Raw genomic sequence first — 10,276 nt, 5'->3', positions numbered from 1 at the left:
TTTTTTTTTTTAATTGTTATTCCGTGTTCCAGGACTTTATGCCCTTCTCTAAGACCTACAGAAGCTGAGACTGCCCTTAGCATTGTTCCCTCATGCATCCTGATTCTGACAAACTTGGGATAAGTCTCTCAGGATCTCCTTGGTTTCTTCTTCTCCTGACAATTTGCAGATACACTGACCTGTGTTGTGCAACTCTGAACTCCAGCACTGATCCTTCCAGGAGTCACAGTGCCCTCCAGCAGCCTCCCATCACCTTATATCTTCCACAAAAGCTTAAGTCTTTGATGGCATCATTTTGATACACAGCAATTAACAGCTTGCTCGAAGTGGAGTTGCTCCTGTTTTCTTTTACTGATAGTGATGCAAGTTGGTTAGTCCCACCAATTCCTTCTCCTGCCACATGATTATCCTTTGTTTAGTGATTATTCCTTCAATCTGAGGATGACTGGGTAGTCCTCAGTTCCAACCACCTATTTCCTTCCTCCTCCACCCTGGGAACAGGCGCCCACCGCAGGTGAGCAGCTCTGGGTAGTTCTGCTGCCTGAACTGGGCCACTGTCTCTTCATACAGGTCCCAGAAAGGCAAATGGGATCAGAGACTCACACTTACTGAGGCAGATTTGTTTCAATTTAAGCTGCTATGGAATCATACAAGAGTTACCTTGCTTTTTTTTCCCCTTATACCTGAGTCTGAGAGCACTGAGTTATTGCTACATGTAACTGACATGAGGGCAGCTTTGTCCTTCATCTGCACAAAGCAGAGGATTTCTGGAAACTGGCCTTGACTGGTTGGGTAGAATTCAACTAAATACAGAGATCTAGCTGAGCAAAAAGACAAGAAGAGCCACAATGTCTTAAGAAGTGCCCTACCAAGTCTCACCACTGCTTCCTCTGCTCCGTCATTCTGTCTTTAGCAGTCACAGCAACTGGTGACATTTAGGGACAGTGTGTGAACTGGCTGCTTTCCGCAGTCCAGTCTTTTCATATTTCACCACCATCTACAATCAAAAGATTACAGATATTGGAGACTATATCCATGTCTATTCCCTTTAGGATCTGTTAATGAATCAAGATTTTGTTCAAGCCCGTTTTGCAGCTTCTGATACCAGCTGCTTCCATAAGCCTCCTGTGGCAAAAACTTTAAGAAATTCCCTACCTGCTGCATAGGAAAAGTATTTTCTTTTACCACCACTAAACTGATCTGTTATTTTCAAGGAGTGCTCTTCTGTTCTAGTATTATGGGATTCAGTCAAGAACAGTCAGCCAAAGGCTCAAACTGTTTGTAACACATGCAGAATATTTTAATTACATGCTCAGTGTAGCTCCCTACAGTATAAAATCCTGTTCCAAAAGTCTTTCAGCCTGACATCCCCCTCACTTGTTGTCCAGGATAAGTCACTCTCTCTGTCAGGGTTCTAAACAACATTCTGGTCGTATTAAAGTGTTGTCTTTCCAGCAACAGCAACATGCAAACAGGCTGTCCCATAACATCAGCCGGGTGCTAAAGCCTCGCATCTGTCATCAGCGCTGTGTATCTCCTTCCCCTGAATGAACCTCAAACGAATCTGCACAACGCCTGCTCTCCCTGGCAGAGACATATTGCTGGAATATATAATGCAGTAGGCACAGATATAGAAATGAAAGGTGAACTTATTGCTATTTACCCCAGTAAAGGAAAACGTGTCAAGCAGAAGGTTTGCCCAAGTTATCATAGTTGTTTTTCAATGAGTTTTCTCATGTTATGAAATACATTTGGAAATAATACAGAGTTTCATATTTCAAGTTCCAGAACAATGTCAGAAACAAATGAAACTATTATTTCATAGAGCTTCAACAAGCTGTAAATGGACATATTTTAAAATATACTGAAAACCTAAGTAGAGGAAAATAAAAGGAAAAGCACGCAGTTTGAACACCTGGTACAGTGCTTATAAATCTGGTAAACAGTGGAAAAGAGTTAATCAGGACAGAACTCGGAGCAAAGGAACATACAGTAAGAATGTGTTAGCTTATGAGAAATAAAAATGGTTATGTCTTTGCTGTAGGTGTTTGCATTGGCCATAAAACTCCATGTACAAGCAAGTTCTTGCTGGTTCAGTGTGGGATCTTGACATGTTCCAAGCAGAAAGCTGGTGTGTTTAATAAACACTGAACCAAAGAAGGACCCAGAAGAGGCTGACCAACAATCTCCCTGTTGACTCCCCTTGAAGAAGGAGCCACAAAGGTGGGCCAGGGCAGGCAGGGCTCAGCTGGTCCCCAGAAAGGCCTGATATCACGGGAGAGGCTCAGCAGGATTTCAGCTCTTGCTTTAGTCCAAACTATTCAAGATGCAGAGTAGAGGAGCTTCATCTAGCCAGTTCCCTTGGTGCAGTGCTACTGTGTCACACCATATGGACCATCCTTCTGCTTTCCTGGGTAATCTGCTGTTCAACCATCTCCTGCAGTGGGGACTTCCCATGTGCATGTGCCTCAGGGTTCCTGTACAAAAAGAAAACAAAAACTCTTCCAGGAAATGCTTGCTTGTCATATGTGGTGTTTGATTTCCTTCTGCTGAGCCTCTTCTACCTCTGGTTGAAAGTTCTAGTCACCCAATAAGTCAATCATCACATTCATCTGGGAGCTCTGTGTCAAAGACAGTTTTGCAAGATATCCTCCCCTTTGTAAATAATTCAGTGGAATAAGCATTTGTAAGAGAGTAGGAAAAGACAGCAGTTAGATGCTGTTAGTTGTGTTTCCTCGAGGACAGGAATAGATCAGTTCTTCCAGCAGAGTAAACAGGTTTTGTCACACTTGTGCCAGCAAGGTTCAAACCATTTCTAAAGGCTTTATTCCAGCTGCCCCGAGCAGCCAGCTGTATATTTGTACTTTCTGATTTGCAAATGGGAATTTACTTTACAGCCAAGGAACATTCCTTGCTGCCTGTCTCCCTGTCTTCCTATTGCTGAAGGGTGTCTGCTTTCTGGAAAGCAAGAAGTAATAACCTTCAAAACTTTCTCCAGTTTTCAGAGGACTTTTTTTTTTTTTGCCTCAGGTTGCTGTTAAAAAGCACTCTCTATTTCACTGTGAATTAATTTCATAAGGTTTTTCAAGCACTGAGCAACTTTCAATACAATAATTTAATGGTAATACAAGCTTTAAATTTGCTGCTTACAGAATGAAGAGCCAATTTTTTCCAAGGATGGTCGGAAGTTTTTCTTTGTCCGAGCCATTCCCCAGGGAGGACGCGGGAAGTTCTACCACATTGCCATGTCATCATCACAGGTGACTCACTCATTGCCGCTGCCTTGGGTCTCACTTGAATCAGAAAGCAATAAAAAGTAGTATCTGTGCTTGTACCAACAAGTCTGGAAGGTGCAAATGTAGGATGTGGGTCTTGCACATTAAAAAAAAAAAAAACAAACACCTTCAATGGTTTACTGGGCTCAAGATAAAAAGAATTTCCAGATGAGATACTTGGAATAAAAAGGTCAACCAACTATCTCTTTCCAAACAATATCATTGCTTTGTTTTGGTTTGGTTTGGTTTGGGTTTTTTTAATGCCTTCTTAGTTGTACATAAGTAAGTAAATCCCTGCACTGCCATAAAGGATTAATCAGAAGCTCGTGGGCATGCTGGATTAGAGGAAAAGGTCTGAAGCTGTTCTGTGCTGAATTCATCCCATTATCTTCAGTCAAGTTATGGTTAAGATGATTCTGACTCTCTATTATTTCAATGCCTGCAGATTCACAGAAGCAGCAGGGGGAGGGGTGGAAATTGCACATGCATGGTTTATTTTTAATAGGCAATGGAGTCAAAAGAGCGTTCTTTTTTCAGAAGAGAAGCTTTGTTCAGATATCTTCTTTTAAAAATAAAGAAATCTAATTCTCTTTTCTTTCTGGCAGCCCAATACTAGCAGCGACAACTTACAGTCTATTACATCTGGTGATTGGGATGTGACAAAGATATTGGCATATGATGAAAAGAGGCATAAAATGTAAGTAAACTTTGGTCTGACAAATCAGTCTCCCTTTTTTTAACCCTGGATTGTAGGGTTAGTTACAATGGTGTTGTATATGCATCTGAAATGTATGCAGGAAAATGCATAAGGAGATGGAGATAAGAGAGCATGAGAATCTGTCTCCATTTTGGCTTAACCTCTCACATCACTACATATATCTTGTCTTATTTTGATTTTCTCTGTATAGTTCAAACCTTTCTTTCTGTGAATATGAAATACATCTGTTCAGAGGAGTGATTTCACCTGCTGGAAATTCTGATATTAACCTCTGAAGGAAAGACTATATTCATTGACCACCTAGATAGTCAGTTTTAGAAAAAATCCTTTCTTGACCTGCAAAAATATCAATGCATTAGAAAAAAAGTAGTTAGTTAGCACACCAAAAACCCCCTTTCTTCACACTTGCCCTTTATGCTTGTAAAATAATTTCTGTAAATGTTTACTCTTAAAAATACATTTCAAGAAATTATGTAAGAAAATGTTTGAAAGGTTTTCTGGAATCAAATACTATATAGATTCCTTTCCAGGCAAAGTTTTAGCTAGATACGAGTGATATACAAAGGCTTAAATTATAAGCCTTAAATTAAAGTTGATTTTTGAGTGAACTTCCCAACCTGTACTATAGTAGCATGAAATGTGACTGTGAGATTCTTTCCCCAACCTGTTTCACATCAGCATGAAATAAGATTGTGACACTTTTACTCCTACAATTCAAAGCCAGGTGCAGAATACCAAAATAGTAGCTTCTTGGACATATCTCTGATCCTGGCCAAATCCAGGATGTGCCTGTGTGAAGTGAAACTTACCCACCAGATATTACCGCGCCTTTCTATCTGCGTAATTTGTTTGTTAGATTGTATAAAAGCAGGACTCTCTCACAGCAAAGATGGAGACCTCACCTACAAGTGGACACACTGTGTAGGACTTCCCAATTGCTGGGAAATGTTCTCCAAATCCTTCGCTGTGACGGAGCTCCCCAGCTGATGTACAGGATCCAGATGATGATAAGTATTTGGGCAATTGGTGATGTATCTTTCTTAATCACTATACTTTCTCTTAAGCAGTAATGATTAAGTGCATTACCCTGTTTAACTCTGTACCTTGCTTATTTTTTGGTTCCTTGTTTTAAACTAGAGTAAAATAAGTTTGTTTCAAGTATTCTGTTGGTGTCTGTGTCCTTTTTGCCAGCCCCGTCAATTGGCAAAACATTGGGCCAAACAACAAGGCTCTTGCCTCTCAGTTTCTTAAGGTCACTGGACAGATGAATAAAAAAAACCTCTGAAATAAGATAAATGTTGAATGATCATTAAGAACACGATGCTCCTTCAAGGTTTTGGATGCCCTCAATTACCAGTAACTCTAGTACAATATAAGGGTCTTTATCACTTGGCAGAGTTAGGTAGCAAACTAGTACCAAAGTCTTACCTGCAGTTTAACTGTCCAGTCAAGCAGGAAATACCAAGTACCATGTGTGCAATCAAAATGTACATCTAGGCAAGTGCAGCTCATTGGAAGCAGATTGGCTGGGCTGAATATCCTGCCTCACTCCTTATTCACTCCACAGACACTACATTGGTTCCCATAGTCTGTCATTAGTCATACAAAATGCTTCTGGGAGATCAATCTGGATCCTGCAGGTTGGACTGAGGTTGGCCTCTTCCAGCAGCACTGGCTGATTCAAGATCAAGTGGCCTTCAGAAGCTGTCACTGCACAATAGGGCTTTCGTTGTTTAGCCAGAAAGAGTTCACAACAGTCTCAGCACAAATCAAGGGCAGTGAAGTATTCTTCAACTTCATGCTCTGTCTTCCCTGAAAGTCCAACTCCCTTTTTCAAAGAGGACATTTCAGTGGCTTTTGCATCAGACCCCAGTTAGTTAGATATCTATCTGGGCAAAGAATAAAAAGTAGTCAGAGAAGTAAAAACGGGTTCTAGAGAAAAAAAAAAAAATGATTAAAGGAAATTCTGAGCCATAAATCATGAGGTAAAAATGTGAAGGTCTTTCACTCAATCCTTTTTGATCTGCTGACATGATCAATCTGGAGCCCAAACATTTCCATGATGGTTTTATCTGCAGTGCAGCCTACGATATACTTGCTTGAGCCTCTGCACTGATGTGTCTCTCTGTATGTTATTCTAATTCAGCCTAAACTTTTCTTGCCTTTGAAAGATCAGAAAAACGGTGATGTGAATGAAGATGTTTTTGTATGAGATACTTATAAACAACCTTCTAATGATACAACTGCCTTTTGATTTTAATTTTTTTTTCCTCCAGTTATTTCCACAGCACAGAAGATTTGCCAAGGAGGCGACATTTATACAGGTATGTGCTTTACTAACTTCACATAAAGAATTTCCCATTTTTTCAATCTTATGTGAACCATTACATAGAAACAGTTTCTTATGTGTTAGTATTTAATGGCAATGCAAGATCTTGCAATATAACACTGGAATAGACAGAACAGCGTAACAACAGCCAAAAAAATGCTTGACATTTGGAAATGTTTTACATTTAGCAATTTTCTCATTTTATTGCAAATTTTAAATTGGTGACAAGATTGATAAACTGTCACAAAACTTTCCAACAGAACTGCTTAACACTTGAAAGAATTCAGAATTATGTAAACTAATGGTATAAACTGATTTCGTACTTATTGAATGGGAAGAAAATCTCATTTTAAAAGCTGAGTCAAGGTGCAGCTGCTCCAGAGCTGCTGGCATGGGTCAAAGTGTTTCCCACCCCTCATTTATCTTGGTATGCAGCTCACCCTGGTGCCTCATTAACCTCACCTCCTCATAGAGGCAACGGGGAAAGAGATGCCCAAAATCTCAGTGTCCTTGATCTTTGATTACACAGTGATCTTGGCTTCACTTCAGATGTTTAATTTCCTGCATTGCGTAGTTTGACCACCTCTCATCCCAGCCCAAGCTCAGCAGCATCCTTGGCACCACTGGACCTCTGACAGCTTATATCAGATGAAGATCTGGGTTTGGTTTTTTTGTGGGTTTTTTTTCCTTTTTATGTCTGATTTAGTAGCTTGTAAACAGGATTTAAGCCAGAGACATGACCAGAGCATAAACACCAACTCAAGACCTACGCAGTTCAGTCTCTGTGGCTCTATACAGGTTGTTCTCCTCATCTCTTTCTACCTTGAAACAGTAGGAAAAACACTCGTCTGCTTTGCAGTAATACTGGAAATATCTATTAGTTAATATTCTTGAAACATTTTGAAGTTTCAAAATGCTGTAGAAATGCAAAATTTTATTTATTATTTGCTAATAATCTGTAATTCATTCTTCAGCTTACAATAGACACGCTTCTGTGCACATGGACAGGCCACGTTACCTTCTTCAAAAATGGACCCCTAAATCAAATCTTTCCTTTCTACTTGGCTGTTATAAAAGCCACTATTTAAACCCCCAAAAAGGGCTTTGGCCTCTGAGGCAGCTGCCAGCAAATCAGACCAGTGAGGTAACCAGTAAGAAACTTAAAGAAAGCAATTCCAGCTCTTTATTGTCTGTTATAATGTAAGTAGGTATAGAAATACTGCTCCATTGTTTCATGCCTTCATTCACCGAGTTATGACTTCCTCATGTGGAATTGCAATCATCATTTTCTTTTCAAAAAATATACCTTCCTCCATAACCACCTGACCTTGCAAAAAAAGACATCAGTATCCTTTTATATATTCTCCATTCAGGCAAAAAAGCCATTACTGCTATTTAAACTCAACCAAATGGAAATGCTTTGTCTCTTACTAATGTTGAACACATTATATTTATGTTCTTGTCCTACAGTACAGTAAGGTTCAAGTAACGTTGCTTCCAGATAACATTTGCTCAGTGACCTTCATGGACTTGTATTAACTTTTTCAGCGCAAGCACAAATGGAAACTTCAACAGGCGGTGTCTGTCTTGTGATCTGATTGAAAACTGTACTTACTTCAGTGCATCCTTCAGCCACAATCTGGAATACTTCCTACTGAAATGTGAAGGTATGTTGGGTTTTGTTATTGCAGTTGTTGTGACTAAGGATAGGATGTAGAGCCAGCATTGATATCTTTAGATATCCTGTGTACTTGTGGACAGCTTTGCAAGACTGGCCATAAATATCTGAGTCACTTTGCTTTTAAAGCTTTACTCTTAACATTTTTTTTATTTTGTATGTTTTTAACTAGAAAGCTGATGTGTGTAATATTTTTCTGTGCATATCTGACTATTGAAGATAGAAGCACATTCCTCTAACCACTCCAAGCATTCTTAAGTTAAAGTAACAGCAAAACCTAGAGCACATAAAATGTCAGAAATTTTGTGAGAGATAAACCAGCGAGGTGGGATTAACTGTGGGTGACTGGGACTGAGTTCCACATGCATAAATTCATACCAGTACTGTGAACAGGGGCATTCAAAGTAAGTTACAATGAAGACAGTTTGCCAAGAAAAGGCAGTTTGCAGAAAGCTACCTAATGGACAATGTGAGTGCAGAACATCTAGTGTTACCCTGCTCATTCATAATAAATTTACCTTAACTTGGAGTAATCTACAGCTCCAACAGAGATTTCCTGTGTTGAAAATGCCTTCGATTATCCAAAAGGCTAGGGATAGAGGGCATTTCAGAAGAGTCATAGAAGTCAGCTTTTTCCAGCTCTATTAAGAATAATTGCAGAACTCAATAGCGTTTAATCCTATGTAATTTAATTCTGCTTAATTACAATATATTGCACATGCCAGGCATGCACACCAGTTGTCCACTGCTATGACTGAAGCTACTCAAATGGCTGTGTGCCTTCTAAAACAAGTATTGCAAAGCAGCAAACCAACAAGAAATGCCTTCTTTTCAACACCTCCGGAGAAAACATGTGTGTAACATAAAGACAAGTGTGTGCTGTCATGGAGCAGCTAAGTACTCTCTCTGCTGAACGTCAACAGCCTGTTTGGCAATGCACGGACTGCCCCTTCTCTGGTTAGCAAGTATTCATTGGTGCCAGTAACTGTTCGTGGTCAACACCAAGGATAAAGAAGTATTTGAGATGGCAAAATGGGAAATAACCAGGATAATCAAGATAAAGTGGAGAAGTAGAGTGGTTAAAATAATACCAAGCAAAACATCTGGACGTGGACATTTGTAAAAACATGTTCTGCCCCAAGAAGGAAAGGTAGACTGTATTTTGGTGGCATTTATAGGTATTAAAAAATACCTGGCAATACTGTACCGAGAAGTAGCATTAACAGTACAATGGACTAATTAACAGACTTCCTGTAACTCTCTGAATATATAATTATGGTAGACATAGGCAGAGAAGTGTCATTTCCCAATAAACATTCAGTTCTGTAGTAAATGTTAGTAAGTTTATGGAGTTTGTCTCTTTAAAAGAAAAACCTTGTGTATTTTTCTTCTTGTTTTCATTTTAAGAAAAGCCATCTGTAGCTACTAGAGACAACGTCCTTTTCCTCTGCACCAAGATAATTGCTTTACCATAATTACAAGCATTTGTGAATAAAAAGATTAGGGTTTCTAAAGGGTCTTATCAACAGTTATGAGGTGATATGTTTGTATTACAATATATCTCATTCACAAAAACCTGCAGTGATACCTGAAGAGATTAATGAGTTTTATTAGTATGTATATTAATCCAAGTACAGTAGGTAATGATTTTGCATAACAAACTGTGGACCAGATTCTCAGCTGCTGTAAACAATATCTGCATTATAGAGTTAGATCTGTTTACATCTGCTGAATATGTCTTTGTCTGAATTTTCATTACACAGGACTAAATTCTCAAACGGTAATCTCAGTGTAGCACAAACACCGCACAGCTTGAACTATGAACCTAATGTCAGTGTCTCCATTCAGATAACTTTGCAAAATATACATACATGAGAAAATACAGAGATCTTGGTAGGATTTTGATTTTCAATTATTTTATAAGAATATCAGTCAATTACATTTGGTGGAGTTATTCCTGAAATATATCTGAGTATATATTTCTGAAATATAAATGTAACTGAAAGTGAGAGGTTGTTCAACTTCTTTGCTTTAAGCAGTTTACAGCAATAACATTTCTTTTTAGCATGTTTTGTGTAGGATCCATCTAACTTCGGGTATTTGGTATGGGTACATTTACAGCAGAGACAACTCCCTTTGGGTTCTGTTACAGCTGATGTGGGTCAGATCAGTGGAAACATCTGTTCTGGCTGAAATGCAGACTTCTGGATAAAAATGATCATTGCCTCAGGCTTTGGTCATACAACTAGGGTAGAGCTGTTGCAGTTTGATGGAGA

At 39.1% G+C, this 10,276-nt stretch overlaps 1 protein-coding gene across 1 annotated transcript; it reads left to right on the top strand.

Moving 5' to 3' along the window:
• Nucleotides 1–1,636: 1,636 nt before the first annotated feature.
• LOC114818454 (dipeptidyl aminopeptidase-like protein 6) lies at nucleotides 1,637–7,989 on the top strand (the record flags this gene model as incomplete). Its single annotated transcript, XM_029084355.1, has 4 exons — nucleotides 1,637–1,693; nucleotides 3,153–3,260; nucleotides 3,881–3,972; nucleotides 7,871–7,989. Coding segments are annotated over exons 1-4 (376 nt in total), but the record flags the coding sequence as incomplete, so codon positions are not given.
• Between the last annotated feature and the right edge of the window lie 2,287 nt (nucleotides 7,990–10,276).

The sequence above is a fragment of the Antrostomus carolinensis genome, unplaced genomic scaffold (assembly GCF_000700745.2).
Source record: "Antrostomus carolinensis isolate BGI_N321 unplaced genomic scaffold, ASM70074v2 scaffold12463, whole genome shotgun sequence".
In the NCBI taxonomy this organism is placed as follows: Eukaryota; Metazoa; Chordata; class Aves; order Caprimulgiformes; family Caprimulgidae; genus Antrostomus; species Antrostomus carolinensis.
The sequence above is the reverse complement of the archived record's forward strand: the minus strand, read 5'-3'. Positions and strand labels throughout refer to the sequence as shown.